The sequence below is a fragment of the Centruroides vittatus genome, unplaced genomic scaffold (assembly GCF_030686945.1).
Source record: "Centruroides vittatus isolate TY-2023 unplaced genomic scaffold, ASM3068694v2 contig_1213, whole genome shotgun sequence".
Taxonomy (NCBI): Eukaryota; Metazoa; Arthropoda; class Arachnida; order Scorpiones; family Buthidae; genus Centruroides; species Centruroides vittatus.
Genome location: NW_027120776.1, coordinates 986,090 through 1,005,462, shown reverse-complemented (window position 1 = coordinate 1,005,462; position 19,373 = coordinate 986,090). Strand labels below are relative to the sequence as shown.

Here is a 19,373-nt window from a genome sequence, read left to right as displayed (position 1 = left end):
ATTTCACTGCAATATCAGTTAATGCGTTAATGCCAAACGATCTACCACGTTATCAGGCTATAATAAGCGTAATTTAAATTATCACATGACGGTGGCCTACCCACCAACCTCTAGTCAAATTTCTTCGTATCTAATTATTAAATTAGTCTTATTACAGCCCAATAATATGGCAGATCATTTGGCATTGATTGGAAATTGGATTAATGGATTTATTGCTTATAGAATAGTAAAGAAAAGACAAATCCAAACTGGAAAAGTGTAGATAGAAATCACTTCAGTAACCTTAGTTTTATTTCCAGTAATATCTTCCAGTCGAGCCATTCGAAAACATTCTCCATTTTTAAGATATTACCGGAAATAAAACTAAGATTACCGAGGCGATTTATAACGTAAAGTTTACCGAAATTTAAAATTTTCTTTGGTCGCACATTTATTTCAGTTAAGAAATCTCATACAATATCCTATTTTTACAAGAAATTAATGTAAAATTTGAAAGAACTGTTATTTTAATTAAGTTCTCAAAGTATTTGGATGTGAGAAGTGTAGATATTTGATATGAGCAGTAATAGCTTTTCCAAAAATTACTGTGCGACACTTACGGTTAGTTGTTTTCAACGGGATACAATAGAATCTTTTTAAGTCAAACTTCCTTAACTAGAATTTTATTTTAGTCTCAACTTAGAACACAATGAGTGTTTGGGAGTTGGGTTTCTATAAGTTGAAGTAGCTTTCAGATTGCTTGAAATTGAAGATCCAGAGACTACTTCGTGTCAAATTTTGTGTACAGTAAACTCCTGATTATCCGTGCATGAATTTAATTTTAAAAAAATAATTACATGTATGTAGTTTTTAAATAGTTGCTCACTTTCATGTTTCCGCATCCTGTAAGTGTGCACGTGTTCGTATTTAGATGTTTAAATCATTAAAAGATTCCTGCAAACAAACCAAAATCACAGATTTTCTTAATAATGAGCATTAAACATGTTAAAATAATTGTCTGCCTTAGAAATGTATAATATGTTGTGTTTTAGAAATAAATACTGTAATTACAGTTCGGATTATCCGTGCCATCGCTCCCCACCATTAGTCCAGATAATCGGGAGTTTACTGTACTTGTTTTGTGTTTTAGGGATGGACAATATTATCGGAAATTTGTCTTCATAATTCTTTTACTCACAGTTTTTATTTCTTCGATACCATCTTAATAAAATTTATTTGTTTAAACTATATTTGCCATCATAAAGGTTTTTAATCAGACCATCTGCTATACAAGTGTCAAGCACACGTTAAAATAAGTACCTTTTATTAATTAATATCTTTAGGTACTAGTTATTAATCAGGTTATTTTTTGCAACTATTAATAATTAGAAGTTAAGCAATTGGGTATTAGAGTTAGACATTAGGTGCCATCGACCTCTAATACCAAATTACTTAATTTCTAATTATTAATAGTAGTCTTGAATATGAGTTGCAAATTTTAGAAACTTTAGAATCATCTTGAAACATTTCATAGTTTCTTCATTATAAATACAGTATTCGGATTTAAAAAGATATCTTTATTGAAAAAAAGAACAGAAAATATACAAATAATCATACCTCACGCCGGTTAAAGGTTTTTTCGAAGGATTAATTGTCCACACTAACGTTTTCGGATCCCTCGTGGGTCCTTCTTCAAGCTACGTTCGTTTGTAACAGTCCGTTAGAACGAAGACCAGCCGTTTTTGAAACAAAATTTGCTAGTTTAAATTTCGTTCCAAAAACGGCTGGTCTTCATTCTAACGGATCGTTACAAACTAACGTAGCTTGAAGAAGGACCCACGAGGGATCCGAAAACGTTAGCGTGGACAATTAATCATACCTCACGCCGATTAAAGGTTTTTTCGAAGGATTATTTGTATATTACTCCAGTGTGAGTCGATTCTTTATTCGTAGAAAATATACTTCCATAACTGAATAAAATTAAGCTTATAGTTACTTTTTTATATTAGATTGTACTAGAAGCCACAAGAAGTTTATCTTTTCTAAGCAGTTTATAATAAATTTACTAAAAATATTTCACACAGACTTTCAAAATACAAATTTCAACATACGCTCAAAAAAAAAAAAGTTGTTTTTTAAGCTTGACATAAATTATAGGAGTCCCAAATTTCTGATTGATGCCGTATTAGTTATAGTAAATTGCACAGTTCTGTCACATTATAAGGTTAAGATTGATGACTATGATCTAATTTATTAGATAGATAGTCCAAAAACGAACATTATATAAACATTCCGAAGCCTAATATTTTGGTATTTAGCCAAACGATTACCCGGATTAAATTGGGCTACTTTACCTCTATTATAATTATTAAATTTAAATAGGAGATGGTGCCTAATGCCTACCTCTAGTACCAAATTATTTAGAATTTAATTGAAAATAATAGCGTTAAGAACAAATGAAATTTAATGTTCACAGAAATTACAATAGTTCATAATTAACAAGTTTCTGTTATACATTAGTGATAAACTTTAATCAGGTGATACAACCAGTGGTGATATTCGAAATAGTTAACAAAGGGTTCGCTAGCAGAAAATTTTTCCCTGACAATCACCGACAAACGAAATGGAAGTTTTGGCTAGAAATAAATACAATACCTTTTCTTGCGACATATCTAATAATCAGTGGCGTATTTGGAACGTAAGGGGCCCTGGGCGAAGATCAGGTAACAATAATATATTAGTGCTGTCGATTTTTTTTTCTTTTTTTTTAGAGAAATTTTTCACCCCGAATGGCACTGCTGATAATAGACAGATGTCATCGTCTCTCGAAATACAATATCCTTTTTATTTCACTATCCATAGCCCAACACGTGTTCCACAACCATCTCGTATTATCTCGCGCACGTGAGATTGTGGGATCTTTCTTATGACTGGATCTAGTTTCAAGAACTCTCTTGAATCGATCGCGATTAAACCTCGTTTCGGTCGAGAGAGATCGCACCAAGACATAGTCCCGACCTTGCTCACAATCTCACGTGCGCACAATCTAGATTGAAATGCTCGGTGCGAACTGAGTATAAGGCTCTAGTTTAGTAGTATTACAGAGTATAATATGTATATTTTAATATATTAAAAAAAAAAAAACAAAACCACTGAGAAATGTTCCGTGTGTTTAACAAGGTTTGGAAAACTGAAAATTTTAACAAGGGATTCGGGCGAACCCGTTCGAAAAACTGAAAATTTTAACAACGGGTTCAGCCGAACCTGTGTGAACCCGCTGAATATCACCACTGGATACAACAATAAATGTAGAGAAAAAGCTACTTAATTACCAATTTTGTTCAGTACTATTTTGAACAACAAAAGCAAAAGACTAATAGCTTTTTTCTGATAAGAAATACTTCTTAACTTCTAACTTAAATCTATCTTACAAATGCAAGCTTTTCTTAAACCATTTGACACAACTGGTGTCAACTGATACTACTACTTAGCTCTCCTTTTGCAGCCTTTTAAGCACCAATTGCAATGTCACATTTCTATCATCATTGCATGCTAATCTACACTTATTCGCTAACAATTGTCTCTTGCCGACAATTTTCCCATCCAGTATTTGACAAAAAGCATTACAGGTATACCTCGAGTTACGTCGTTCCCGATTATATGCCGTTTGTCAAAAAAGTGTATGGAAAAATAAAAATCAAGTTTAAGTCATTTTATTCGACTTTACATCCGTCCGCCACAAATATTGAAGTCGTAATATGACTAGAAAAGCATTAAAAGCACATAAAATCATATTAAAATATGTACATTTACAGTAAATGTTAATGTAATCATCGTAAATCCTAGAGAACGAAACATGAAAACATCCGTGTTTCTGTGTTGTCATCTTATTTAGCGGTCTTTAAGTGCTCATTATTGGCGTTTAGTTACGACGTAAGTCGTAGTTTCGACTTACGTCGTAACTACACAGGTAAATTCGACTTACGTCGCCTCTCCTGTAACCAATTACCGACGTAAGACGAGGTATACCTGTATTAATATTAAGTTGACTAAGTTACCCTGCAGTATAACAATTTAATGACCAATTTTAATTCACCAAATCGTAAGTTCTGTTTTCGACTGGGAACTTATGACATAAGCAACAACAGGCACGCCACACGTATCATATATATTTATGGAGTACTCTAGAACTTTTTCATTTGCATTGGTCTATTAACCTTTTAAATAAAACTGTCGGTTTAAAAAGTTTAGTGTTTTTAGCTGTCTTAATTGCTCGTCTTTGGGTTTGAAACAGAGTTATCAATTTTGAATGTTAAGATGGGCGATGACAATAGTTTTTAAATAAATCCACAGATTTAAAATGTTTTTCAGAAAGATCTAAATAAAATATCAAAATGACTTCTTATTCAGGAACCAACAATTCTTTATATATTAATAAAGTCATATTAAGATCTTTCAGATGATCAATTCTGATGCTATATGTTTAACAAAGTCAAACAATTAATGAAAAATTGTTGACTCCTGAAAAATAAAGCCAGTTTGATTTGTTTTTACTTAATTAGTATGTAGAAAGTTTTGGTAATATGTGTCTACTAATATTTATATCAAGAACATCTTAAAGAATAACACCAGAAGAAATTAAAAAGTGATTAACAACTAGAATATGCACTCTAGAATATAGAATTTATAGTAAAAATATATTGGAAATTTGTAGACTGTTTTTTTAATCAGCAAGCTACTATTATGGTATCTTCTAAAGTTTGGAATGTTGGTCATACTTGCTATAAAAAGTTTAAATATTAATAATATGGTTAATTTGGATGGCTGCTGTGGTAAGAATGAGGAGCAGATTATCATCTGAAAGAGAAAAATCAACTAACGTCATTAATCACAGCAGGCAAGTGATCTAAACAACTGTTCTACTCCGAGCAATTGAACAGGAAGGAGCAAGCAGAGCACTCTAGAGCTGTGGTTCTCAATCCGCGGAACACGGGCGCTCCACGAAGCCACTTCGAGTGTTCCGCGAAAAAACGAATATACAATTAAAAATTGTTGCAAAAGAAAAATCAATACAATGTAAAATAATTTTTGTATGGGAATGTAATTAGCAAATGCCAATGTCGTCATCTACTAGACCGAGTGCGCTCGATTTCAAAAAGGTTTGCCACCCCTGCTTTAAAGCCGATGTGTTGCGAGTGTTCCGCGGAAAAAAATGTGGAAGTTTAGCGTTCCCCGACTTCAAAAAGATCGAGAACCACTGCTCTAGAGCACACCAGTTGAATTCACCAATAGTAAAAGATCAGATATAGTAAATTTGATGCTCTTATTTTATATATTTTAGCTATTAATTTAAATACGATTATTGTAGATAGATTTGTTGTTTGTTTTAATGTCTTTTAATTAACTTCTATATTTAAGTGTGCCTTTTACAATTTGATGATTATGGAGTTTGTGTTCTAATGGAATTATTTTACCATAATATTTGTGTCTAGTTGGATATTTATTTAATGAAACTATAAAAATCAGTTGTATGTATCTGTTGTATCCATTTGGGTATAATAAATATTACTATTATTAAATAATATACTATATTTTTTTTAATTAAAATTAATTAATGCTTTTTGACTGGTTTTAGGATAATGATAAACAAGAAATGAAAGAGGAAGTAGACATAAAAGAATCAGATGGTAAAGGTTTAGACGAACCTACAGTCAAAAAGGCAAGACTTTCTAAAGATAACACAATGCTCGAAACAGCTAAGGTTAGTTGATTTTATTTAAAATTATCCTTCATATGGTAAAGAAATAATGAATCAAAATCTATATTTATCAATCTATACATAATTGATATTAACAGCTTGGAAAAGACCTACTGGGCAATGAAAAATTGGACGAATCACGATCAAGTACAAGGGCATTACGTGAAAGCAAAGCATCGACAAAAAGGTTGAGTACAATGGCCAAAACTGCTAAAGAGGGTAAGCTTGTTTTTACTTTGTTCAATTTAAGATCAATATATTTAGTTAATTATAATTCTAGTTCAGTTTTATCCAAGTAAGATAAAACTTTAATAAGAAAGAATAAAACCTGTATTTCTGTTGCAATTAGCAAATATCTTTTTATTCTTAGTATAGTCTGTAGAGAGTTACATGAACCTCATGTACAGTACAAATAACACATTTTATTCTTTGTGGACTGCTACATGTCACCTGGTATGAGGGTTATCTTCCGCTGACTTCTATTTGCTTTAGAATCTTGAAAACCACTTTAAACCATGATTCAAACACAAATAAAAAGTTGTTGTTGGCAGAAATGATTTAATTTGGTATGTTTTCAAAACACACCTCAGTGATCTATACGAATTTTTGCACGCACGCTAGTATTTATGTATGCCTTCACAAAAAGTTTTTTTTTGAAATGCTGTTTAGTTCAAACTATATACTCTACAAAGACTGCGTAGATTTGCACTATAGACTCTAGTATACCTTTTAAACACAGCCGTTTATTGCTAATATTCGAATGTTTTCGGTTATTTTTAATAACCTTTCTCAAGAACAGTTACATTCGAAGGCATTCGAATGCAACTGTTCTTGAGAAAGGTTATTAAAAATAACCGAAAACATTCGAATATTAGCAATAAACGGCTGTGTTTAAAAGGTATACTAGAGTCTATAGTGCTGTTTAGTTCCCTCATTACACCCTCTTAAAGTGTGTCCTATGTGGCAGAGTCCAATGAACACAGGCATGAACATGCTTCCAAGCAGAGCAGACAAACTGGTTCAAGCAAATATGCGTGTCTGGAATGACTGCGTTTAGCATCTAGCAACCACTAGATGATGCTTCTACATGCGTGCACAGGAAGCAGCTACCAAGCAAGAAAATGGCTGATTTTGTAGATGAATGAAAACAGAATGACAAATAAATTGTGGCTATATGCAGTATATACAGTAGAGCATCGATAAGTGGAACCAATTGGGGACTGGGGTCCTTCCAGTTAATGATTTGTTCCAGTTTCCGACTTTGTACGAAAAAATACATTAACCTGTCCGATGTTCAAATTTTTCTCCGTTGCGTATTTCTTCCTGTTGAATTTTTCTCCGTTGCGTGTCGCTTCGTGTTGAATTTTCGTCGATTTTAAGCCTAACGAAAATTTTTATAATTATCATCGAGGCTATCGTATCGTTAAAAATTATTTCTGCATTTTGTACAAACAAAATAAATATATTAAAGAATATAAAAAACATGAAAATTATACTTTAGAAGTAAATTTAGTATCAAAAACATTCGATTCAGCACGACACAGTCCGACTGAAAATCGTTCCACTTTCCGGCCATTCCACTTATCGACGCTCTACTGTACTTATTAAATTACATGAAAGTTATTAATTAAATTTCTGATTTTGTAAGTGCAACATTTTAAAAATAAAACTTATTTTTAAATTATTCTGTGAAGATCTTTTATATTTGTTGTATATCTAGTTAGCGATAAAACAACAAATTTGAAAGGTAAACGTTAATGTTTGTCATATTTTCTGTAGCAAGCATTCAATGAAGTCGTTTCACCGTCATTTTGTAAACAGCAAGCATCCATTGCGGACAGAGGTCGCTGGTCGCTCATGAGTTGTAAGCATGTACAAAGATTCTTTCTGCTCATGGTCGCACGCTTAGATTTCTGAAATTGACAAATTGTTTCCCTTTCAAAGTAAATTTTAATTTGGGGAACGTCAAGTAGTCAACTAGGGCTAGGTGTGCCGAGCCCCGAATGACCACTTTCTGTTCCCCAAATCAAAGTTTTTTTTGAAAGGGAGACAGTTTCAGAAATCTAACAGGCTGTGAATTAGAAACTAAACAGCATTTCAAAAAGAATCTTTTATATGGGGCATACGTATGAATCACGAGACCATGCAAAAAATTGTATAGATTAGGGAGGACTATGTTTCGAAGACATAACGAATTTAATAATTTTTGCCAAAAATTTGCATTACTTAAATATCACACAAGAAAACAACAGGATATTTTAATAAAATCAATGGCCAAAACACCAAAAATCCTGTGGAAATTACTATACGAAGTCTCCAAAATAAATTCAATACTTAACGTATTTAATGTGTATTTTATTAATTTTCATTCTGTAGAATTTGTTTCTAACTGTTCTAAATCTTCTCAAAGCTGGTTACACACTAGTAAATAACACCAACAAAAACCCTCAAAATATACCAGCAAGTATAATTTATTATAAATACATTATGACAAACGTTTTCAATTCTAACAGGATCTGCATCAGGTCAAAAAGGTTCCGTAGAATTAGAATGCTAAATGATTGAATTTAAATATTTTAAAATCGTTGGAACAGTTGGAACAAGTATACGAAAATTACACCTAGGTGTTAACATTAAAATAAAAATTAACGAATACATTTGTTACAAATCCTAAGTGAGTTAATTGATTTCTTATTTTTTATTAATGTTGTCAGGATCGTTGTAAAAGGACTGCCAAGCATGTGAGATGTTCGCTGTCTCCTTAAAATTGATACATTCTCTCTTTAGTCTGACTTTAAAAATTTTAAGAGCTTCTAAAATTTCGACTTGATTGATATGCGAAGGGTGCATCTAATGAGACTAGTTTGCTATAGTTTAGCTTCTACATTAGTGTCAGAAGCATATATTGCCAGGGCAGTGGTCCGCTTTTCGTTTTGTATATCATATTTATGTTTCTCCGGCTGTTTTTTAAGGTTGGTCGAACCAATGTACACTAGATCTTTGTGAAATCTGTCATCTCTCATAAGTATACTATACACTCCTGATGCGTAGGTGTTAACGGCATATTTTGCCATTTCTTAATCTATATATATAAAAACAAATATGTCTGTGTGTGTGTGTGTGTGTTTGTCCTTCATGCATTACCACACCATTTATCCGATTGCCATGAAACTTTGGGAAGTTGTTTAATACACTCCCGCAAAGGTTTGTGGCATATGTGAAGATCACCATTTCCCCCCTTTCAAAAATATATTTATATATGGATTAAGACTTTTATGTCCAACAGATGGCGCTAACTTCCGACGACCTAAGTTTGCTTTTCTGTGAGGCATTATGCTTTTCTGTGAGAATGGACTAAAGCAGATCATTTTCTACCTATCTATATAAATAAAATATAACGTTTGTTTGTTCCTACCGATTCCTTTGAAATTTTGACACAACGTTGCATTCGAATACGCACGTGTTTTTATATAATATACATGTCGAAACTCCCCCTACTGGGGAGAGATAAACGGGATTAAGGTTTACAGTGAAGAACTCCGCTTCTATTTATACTATTTTACATGCGATTTTTTTGCGTTTTTAATTGCATTTTAATAGGTTACGTCAACAGAATATACACTAAAAAGGGATTTTTCGATATTCCCTAGCGGGGAGAGGGACAGGATTAAGGCTTACTGTGAAGAACTCGGCTTCTATTTATTCTATTTTACATGCGGTTTTTTGCGTTTTTAATTGCGTTTTAATAGGTTACGTCAACAGAATATACACTAAAAAGGGATTTTTCGATATTCCCTAGCAGGGAGAGGGACAGGATTAAGGCTTACTGTGAAGAACTCGGCTTCTATTTATTCTATTTTACATGCGGTTTTTTGCGTTTTTAATTGCGTTTTAATAGGTTACGTCAACAGAATATACACTAAAAAGGGATTTTTCGATATTCCCTAGCGGGGAGAGGGACAGGATTAAGGCTTACTGTGAAGAACTCGGCTTCTATTTATTCTATTTTACATGCGGTTTTTTGCGTTTTTAATTGCGTTTTAATAGGTTACGTCAACAGAATATACACTAAAAAGGGATTTTTCGATATTCCCTAGCAGGGAGAGGGACAGGATTAAGGCTTACTGTGAAGAACTCGGCTTCTATTTATTCTATTTTACATGCGGTTTTTTGCGTTTTTAATTGCGTTTTAATAGGTTACGTCAACAGAATATACACTAAAAAGGGATTTTTCGATATTCCCTAGCGGGGAGAGGGACAGGATTAAGGCTTACTGTGAAGAACTCGGCTTCTATTATATTATTTTAGATGCGTTGTTGATTGCGTTTTAATAGGATACGTCAAGAGAATGTACACTAAGAAGGGATTTTTTGAAATTCCCCCCACGGGGGAAATGTTATACATTTATAATAGATACATTTTGAGCCACAACAACGTGTGGCCGGGTCAGCTAGTAACTTATAAACCGACTGGTTACATCTGTATGTTATTGCCCACACTTTATTAGTAACAATTTCTTTGTATAAAGCCTTTAATCCCTGGTCATAATCAATTAGTATACGTTTGCCTGTATTCTCCAAACCCTTACTATTGCCCTTGATAAGATTGTAAGTGGTGTGATCATTCATTCTTTTAATATAGTTCTCCGCCGAACCTTGCACCACTGTTCTAGGATAACCGTGTGCTGTCACTATTTTTTCAATATGTTTTAATTCTTGCAATGTGCTAACAGTGTTTGTGCAGTGTGTGAATGCCCTTTTTGTAAGGCTCTAAACGCTGCTATTTTGTACGTATAAGGATCGTTTGAGGCCACCGATCATTTTTCGACTATCTCAACAATATTAATAAAAAGTAAGAAATCAATTAATTCACTTATAAATTAGGATTTGTAACAAATGTATTTGTTAATTTTATTTTAATGTTAATGTGAACACCTAGGTGCAATTTTTGTATACTTGTTCCGATATTTACTGTTCCTACTATTTTAAAATATTTAAATTCTATTAAATACCGGTACGATAATTTTCACGCCAAACACTGTATAAACGTTGCAAAAAGTTCACTGAGTTCAGCGTTATATCCACATTTGCTTGTCGCAAGTACTTTCGACGAATCTTACTGTCATCGTCTTCAGGTGAGTGCATAAAGTATGGTTTGTCGAAAGTACTTGCGACAAGCAAATGTGGATATAACGCTGAACTCAGTGAACTTTTTGCAACGTTTAAATTCTATTGTTTAGCATTCTAATTCTATTGAACATTTTTGACCTGACACAGATCCTATTAGGATTGAAAACATTTTAATATAAATATGTTACGACAATTATATTTACTGGTATATTTTGAAAGTTTTTGTTGGTTTTATTTACTGTTTGTAACTGGCCACCTCCGTGTGCACGTTTCTTCATTTTCAAAGCACGTGTTCTATTTTGTGTTCTTTTTAAAGTGTATTAACCCGACGATAATTATTAAAAATGGCCAAAAATATTTGTTACTCATTTAATGAGTATTCTTTGCAGAATTTTTGGTCTTTTTGTTGTCGATTTCAAAAACTTATTAAAATGTTTTTAAATCCCAATATAAATATAAGAAACTATCAGAATAAATTATTAGAATGCATAGAAAATTATAATTATATATTAAATTAAATACCTGAATACAAATACAGAAATATTCATACTAGGTTAGGAAATAATTTTACTAAAACATACCAAATCCATATGTTAGCAGTGAAAAATTGATATTAAAACAAATGTTTTCAATTCGCATCCTCAGATTACAACACATTTTGAATGACATTTATAAATTATAAATACACAAATGAAATTGGAAATTTGTTCATTAACTTTTACATTCTGCAGTTAGAATGTTCCAATTGAATGCTTATAATACATTTTGAATTCTATTTAGAATTGTAACCTGATGATGATCCCACTAAGCAGATCAGAAACATTTATAAATAAATACTCAACACACATCAGAGAAATATACAAATAATACTTCGATAAAACCTTTAACCGGCGTGGGGTATAATTAATTTGTGTACGCTAATGTTTTCAGATCCCTTCCTGGGTCCTTCCTCAAGCTACGTTCTTTGTAACGATCTGTTATAACAAAGACCAGCTGTTTTTGGAATGAAATTTGAACTAGCGAACTTCGAACGGGCAAGGACCTTTATAATAACTAGGGGACCTCATCGCACATTTTCTCCGACTTCCGACCCATTGATACGGATTTTATTTGTATAAAAATACATAAACTATTTTATTAAGATAATGATCATTACATAATAACTTTAATTTTCGAAACTAGATCGCTCGTGATTCCTGTTGGATTCGAAGTTTGCTAGTTCAAATTTTGTTCCAAAACAGTTGGTCTTCGTTATAACGGATCATTACAAAGAATGTAGCTTGAGGAAGGACCCAGGGAGGGATCGGAAAACGTTAGCGTACACAAATTAATTATACCCCATGCCGGTTAAAGGTTTTATCGAAGGATTATCAGAAACATTTGTTTTTTATGCAAGTTTTTCACTGATAAGAGGAAAAATAAAATTTATACTTACCAGTAAATATTGCCTGTTTCCTATAATTTTAGCGTAACTTCGTTATTATTTACTAATGACTATTTAAATATATTTAACCATTAAATTCAGTTAAATCTAGAGAGATTGAATATGCAAAATGACATTGTTCTTACCAGTTGAAGATTAAATTCACTTGTGCTTCAGTGTGTAATTGTCAGTTTTTAAAATGTCTTAAATTTTATAATTTATTGTTACATCTTATAAGTGAGTGCATCTGTTGAGGGTCTTCTGTAGCCATCTTGGATTAATTGTAAAAATATGATATATGCTCTTGAACAAGACAAGAAATTAAAAATATTACAAATAATATCTTTGAGTGATAGATTAATAGATATTTTAATTGATGAATTGAAGTAAGGGGTCATTCAAATATGTCCTCACTAATTTGGTCCATTTTGACTTACCCAGTTTACAGACACCCATGCTGATGTCAGTCTTGATTTGCCACTCTCAATAGCAAAATTAAGCAATACGGTTTGATCTTCATGCCAAATATTGAATGTCAGGAAGGGAAATCACACTGAGTGCAGCGTTATTACCAGCTTTAAAAGCTGGTAATAATGTCGCACTCATTGTGTTTTTTCTTCCTGACAAAATTAAGCATTTCTGTAGAACAGATCTGCAGTACATTTTTTACATTTCCTGTCAACGAGTGGCTACATAGTCCTTCATATTTACAATTTGGATTGTACACACTTTTAATCCACTCTGCTTCTTCAGTGTTCATTTTTCTACGAACAATAAACACGAATTCTCTCCGCTGTCTTACTGCCACTGTAGGTCTCATTATCTTAATTGCCACTCTAGGTTTATTTCTGTGAGAATTTTCTGTTTGTTTAAGCTTGATAGAGAATTATGATACAATACACTTTTTGCGTGTTCTGTCTGTAACAACTTATTGTACAGATGGGCAGTAAATATCAATGGCATAGAAATGTATCCGCACTGTAAAACAGTTCTGGGAAAATCTAACTTGTCAAGGCATTGTATCAAAGAAACTGATTTATCATAATTGAGAAGTAGGAATTTCTTGGAGAACACAGCAGGGGCCATATTCTGGTCACTGTCTCTGGTCTCTCGTCCGTCACAAGCCGGTCGCCGATTGGCTAATCCAAATGATTAGCCAATCGGCGAGAGACCAGAGACGGTGACCAAAATACGGTCCCAGGTTTCATTTGTATGCTTCACAACTTGGAGGCAGTACTACTCTATAAGCTGCATCCTTTGCAATGACAATTTTAACTCAGTGTTCTCTAGTTCCACATATTCTTCAGTGATACTGCCCATTAATCACTGTTTGACCAATCCTCTGCAAGAACTTTTCCAGCCAGAAAGACTTCTGAATTTTAGATAGTTTTAGTATTTAAATCATATTAAAAAAATCTTGTGGAAAATGTTTGCTTATTTGGATTCCATTGTTACTACTTTACGAAATCCCACGAAGGTAATAAATTTATCCGTAGTCAACGTTAATTTGTTGAATTATTTATTATATAGTTGTTTTCCTTCCTATATTTCAATTAAAAGCATGAGTGGATAAAACCTTATCACAATAAGAGCCAAATGTCCTATTGGAATGATATTTTATATTAGGTTAAGAATGCATATATTTGGGGAGGTAATAAGAAAGGTTATCTAAAACTTTCTAATTTATAATAAATCTATTTTGTCAAAAAGATGATTACCAATACAAGTCTGATATCTTTATATAAATAATAATAATAATTCCAAATATATATATATATATATATATATATAAAGGGAGATAGTTGGTTTTACAAACCGTTCAGATAAATTGGGAACACTTTGGTATTGGCTATCATATCAACGTATCAGTCTCTCTCTTTCTTTACTTACTTGCAGGTTTGTAGTTGGGACACTGTTTAAAATTTGGTAATTGCATTCCATATTAATTCTTTTAGGTGTTGGTTAATTGCAAACGATACTTAGATTTAATAAGTTTTATAATCGAGTATAATAATTTGCAACTATAAATGGTTCCAGATGTGGAAAAGAATGCAGTATGTCACATATTAAAGCGTTTGTATTTATTTTAGGAACGAGTCTCCAAAATTCATTAAACGACCTTGCAGATTTAAAAATGCAATTCTATTAACCATCTATTGCAAGTCTTCAAATCTTTGGAAATCCCTTCTGTCACTACAAATTGTTTGCTCTTTTAAAGAAAGACGAATTAGTCCTCTATTCCTACCTATCATTGCCGCTGCTCCATCTGTTGCTATGCTTAAAAATGTACCCAGAGAAAAATTTGTGTATTGATGCTACATCAAGAGGTTTTTTTTTTAATATTGACACCACAATTGGTTTGATTTAATAGCTTTTGAAAGAAATTCTTTTCATTAAAGAAACAAAGGAATTGGCATTAATTAAATTTACAAAAAAAATAATAAAACGAGCAATCACTTATTGTGACATCGCCACAATGCTGGGCTACAATTTTTAAATCATATTTTAATTTGAAAATACACAATTTCTTTTCTAGACGAGAGTTTGTATATAGTTAATTGGGGCCTCTGCTTCCTAAACTTTTCGTATCTGGTCTCGATTTTCATCTATCTAATTCCGTTCTCGAGATTAAAGGAGGACAGTTGGACGACAATGGAAATATAAAAAAAAAAAACGGTAATTTTTGAATGTTCGGCAAACATTAACCATATGGCGGCACTTCTAAGTAGCTTAGAAATTTCGGTCGAAAATAATTATTTGGGAATGTTATTTCAATTTTGATTTTATTACAGCCGGTGGCAAGTTTTTCCTCACTTACATAATGTAGGCTTTATTTTATTTCATTTTAGTTAAACTTTGCTTTTGTAGTTGTAGTATGCACAACAAAACTAATTTGAATGGAAATGGTTTGCAGGATGGCCGAGTGGTTAAGCCGTCGGGCTTCATTCTAGGGAATCTAGGAGTAAGTTGGGATGGGTCAAAAAAACACCAGGGGCCTGGTGTATTCAGAACTGATATCTCTCACTGCCTGACCAAACTCATGTTGGGTTTGATTAAAAATGACCTCTTTTTGCCTACAGGAAGGAGATTAAAGAGATAAACTGTTATTTCTGTAATGTTTTTTGTCTGTAAAACTTTCCTTTGTAAATGTAAAGTTCCATACAATATTTAACAAAATATTACTAATAATATATGAATTCAATGACTATTTTTCTTTTAATTCACCAAATCATAAATGCTGTTTTTGACTGCGAGTTGCTAACAGTTGCCTATGCCCGTTGCTCTTTATGTTCATTTTTAAAATGTAGATTAATTTTGAATGGATGTTGCAGGTCTTTGCCTTTTGACCAAACAGACTCCCCAAAGTAAGAAAAAGACCGAAACAATATATAATGGCCCGGAGCATAAAATAACATTTAGGCTCAATTCACGAACCAAAGATCAATGAGGTAGTGACATTATCTATTGCCAAAATCATTTTAAGGATAACCTTTATATTTCTAAATAAAAATTGCATTTCTTCACTCCCAAACACAGTAATATGTAACGCATCTGCATCATTGATCTTTAACTACATTAGAACAACAAACAAAAAAATAAATGAATATTCTTACCTAATTTACATCAACTGTTTCTACGTCTTCATATTCTTTAACTATTCTTACAAGTATTATAATTTAATCTTCTTTCATATCTAGCATCTGGAAGTAACTATAATTAACAGTTATTAGTTTACTAGATTTATTTTTCCCCTTTTTTTTTGGAGCTTGCATCCTAACCGGCTCGATATGGTGTGTGATACTTTCTACCCATTAAATTATTGGGAATGTCGTTGCTTCAAGTTGAATAAAAACCGACATTGAAAATAACAACTATTTGTTGTTAACATGCAAAATATTGAAGATTAATTCTGATATCGTTGTTTACAATATGTGGATTCTATTGTGTATGAAAATAATGCTACACCTTATTTAATTGTTCATGGGAAATCTTAATGTTATGCTTTAATTATAAAGTTTAGTTTTCTTTCCTAGTCCTAGGAATTAGTTTTTAGAAGTAAAACTTGTCTTAAGTTTGATAAAATATATTTAATGTTTATTAATGCTTTATAAATCAATTTAGGTGAAGCTTTATTAAAAGAATTGGGTCATAAAGACGACAACCCAGACAGCGAACGACGACGTACAAGATCACAGACCCGTGGTGCACCTCCGCCACCACCTCTTCAGAAATCGTCGGCAAAAGTGAGCCTTACAGCATTTAAAATTACCTTAATTATAATTCGAAAACGAAAAAATTGCCTAAATTTATCCCGTTTGCATTAGGACACACCCAAACGAGGTCGGAGAGGTAGACCTCGCAAAGACGAAGGTTCCGCATCGGAGGAAGAAGTCAGAAGTAAAGAAGTAAACAACACAGAAGAAAAAGAAGAATTGCCAAATTATGATGGACCCATTGAGTCAGAGGGTGGAACAGAAATGGAAGAGGTACAAAATTGAATAACCAAGGGAAAAAAAACAAACAAAAAACAAAAGCCAATTGTTTTGAATCATTTCTTGCATAGACTGGGAGCGAGGCTAGAGCAGTGAGTGTGCATGTGTGCGTGTGTGTGTGAGTGCATGCACATCCTGTTTACACACTGGTTTATATTAATCACCGTGTTTCGACACATCCATTATGCAAAAAACTGCTATCATTTTTTAATCGTGATAGCCGACGTCATTATAATCCCACATCTGTATCAGAGAAACTCTCTCGACACATGGATATGTTAGATTAGCCACAAGTATTTTAAACATGCTTCTGACAAAGGATAAAAAAAAAAATTAAAAAAATAAAATTGTTTAAATGTTACATTATGGCTGAAAAAAAAAAAATAAAAATAAGAAAAATTCAAGATTTTTAAAATGTTATCGTCTTTATTGCCAAGTAAAATGTCAAAAAAAAAAAAATCTTAAAAATTTATTTGGAGAAAAGAATCGTGTAGCATAGTCGCATACTGTAGTCAGTTCTAAGGATGTTCTCTCTCATACGCACATGTAAACTTTACCTTATCTCATATCACTTCACTGTTGTGTGTTGTGTCTGGTTATTCTGAAATCTGTTAATTTAAAAAAAAGGGAAAAATTCAGAAAAAAAGTATTATTGGTTGGTTAGTGTGTGTAAATTTTAAGTTGAACTAGGACGTTATTTTTGTGTTATTTTATGTAAGTTTTCTTTGTTTGCATTCTTAATTTATTGCGTTACAAAAAAAAAAAGCACGATTTTGTGTGATGTACTTTTTTTTCGTTTTGTGATTTTTTATAAATCAAATTATTATTTTAACTTCAAAAACTTGGTTTTCTGCTCGAGTACGCCGTAACGGACGACGCGCGTCACACAGAAAACAGTTTAGCCAAACACAACTGACTCTCTCCGTGAGACGAAACACTCCGGTGCAGATCGTATTTAAATGGTCTGAATTCTTCTGCACTGTGTATAAACCATTGAAAAAAAAAAACAAAAAAGGAAAAAAAAAACCTGTCATATTCATCTCCATAGTGTTCTTTAGGATGTGTCATTTGTTTGGAACTTTATATAGCTATATTGAAATCAGATAGGATTGGTATATTTGGCAGATTTTGATCTAGTTTTCGACTTCTTGTGAAGATTACTGTGCTGTTATATCTTAAGATTTAAGAAAAATAACAAAAGAAAAACTGGATTTCTGTGCTTCCTATAATTGCTGTATTAATTTAAATTTGTTTTTTTTTTTTAATTACTTTTTAATTATTTCATTTTGTCTCTATAGTTTTTAGAAAGAGACATAGTCTTTTTTAAATAGTATCAGAAGGTGGTAACGTAGAAGTGTCTTCTTTAATTTCTTCGGATAGGTTACGCATCGGCGCCTAGTTCCCCCTCTCATTCAGACATTCGGCAACGACTACAGTATGTTCCTGAAGGCCATAAAATTTCACATACGCATCCTCCGTCTTGCTCAAATCTTCGCATCCCCCCGACGAACATCTATGTAAACATCAATTGTGTATAGTGCAATTTCATAATTGTAAAAGAAAAAAAATATTTTGAAAAATCCTTGGGTCGTTAATGATATATATTAACTGATGTTTTTAAGAGCTATTAACAAGTTAATAACTTGTCTGTTGAAGATGTTAAGAAGTCGGTAGACACTTCTACTGTTTACCTACTTCTGGTACTTTAAACGGATCAAGAAATGAACGTTAGTCAAAATATATATATAAATAAATAAAAATATAAATATATATATATATATAATATATATGTCCGAAGTAATGGTGAACAGAGATATCTGTGTTTTCTTGATACACAATCTATTCTTGGATTGTTTGTTTTGCATATGATGTCAAAAAAATTGCCAGACGGCAAAGAAAATATCACATTTTACTCATCACCAGCCTTTTTCTCATTAGCGAGTCCATAAGTCGGTTCCATTGACTTTAGTTAGTTTCCCAATCGTGTAACGTACAAGAGCGACCGTCACGCACGCACGCAAGCAAGCAAGCAAATTTTTTCGTCGGCATCCCGAGCGTTCCGTTATCTCGTTTTTCTTGGTTGATAAAATGTCAATGGAACTTATGACAGTTTATCACTGTATATCAGTTTAAGAAAGCAATATGGAAGCTTTTTTTATATAAAAAAAAGTATTATAATAAACTAAAACAAAAAAAAAAGGAAAAATTTCTTCAGTACAAAACAAGATCCAGCTTCCTTTTGGTACTTCATTTATCTGGTGTATGTGTGGTGTGAATTTTAATAATAAATGTTTTGGTCCCAGTGTGTATTTTCTTGTTCTTAATAACAAGTTGTTATATTAAAGATAGGAAGAAAAATTTCTTGTTAATCTTTTCTTTTTTTTTTGTGTGTGCATTTTTCAGAATTTGCTTTTCGCTCACTAGTGAGGAAACGTTTTATTTTTTGATAAATATTTGTTTGATCTCTAATAAATCGGGTGAATTTTATATAGATTTTTGGCTGGCTTTTGTCATTTTCCTCTGTCCTCTTTAGGTGCGCAGGTGGCCAAAACGGAAGCAGCGAGCGGCCGACCGTCTGCGTCCGCCGTCAG

The 19,373-nt window shown here is 32.5% G+C and overlaps 1 protein-coding gene across 2 annotated transcripts in view; it reads left to right on the top strand.

Moving 5' to 3' along the window:
* The window catches only part of LOC136986267 (serrate RNA effector molecule homolog), a 52,675-nt gene extending 33,586 nt beyond the window's left edge, over positions 1-19,089 (top strand). For both annotated transcript variants that reach the window (XM_067283770.1, XM_067283764.1), the window contains 4 exons: positions 5,615-5,740; positions 5,836-5,956; positions 16,412-16,533; positions 16,615-19,089. In XM_067283770.1, coding sequence (XP_067139871.1) covers positions 5,615-5,740; positions 5,836-5,956; positions 16,412-16,533; positions 16,615-16,788 — 543 coding nt within the window. In that variant the 3' untranslated portion in view covers positions 16,789-19,089. The remainder of the gene's footprint in view (positions 1-5,614; positions 5,741-5,835; positions 5,957-16,411; positions 16,534-16,614) is intronic.
* Positions 19,090-19,373: the final 284 nt, after the last annotated feature.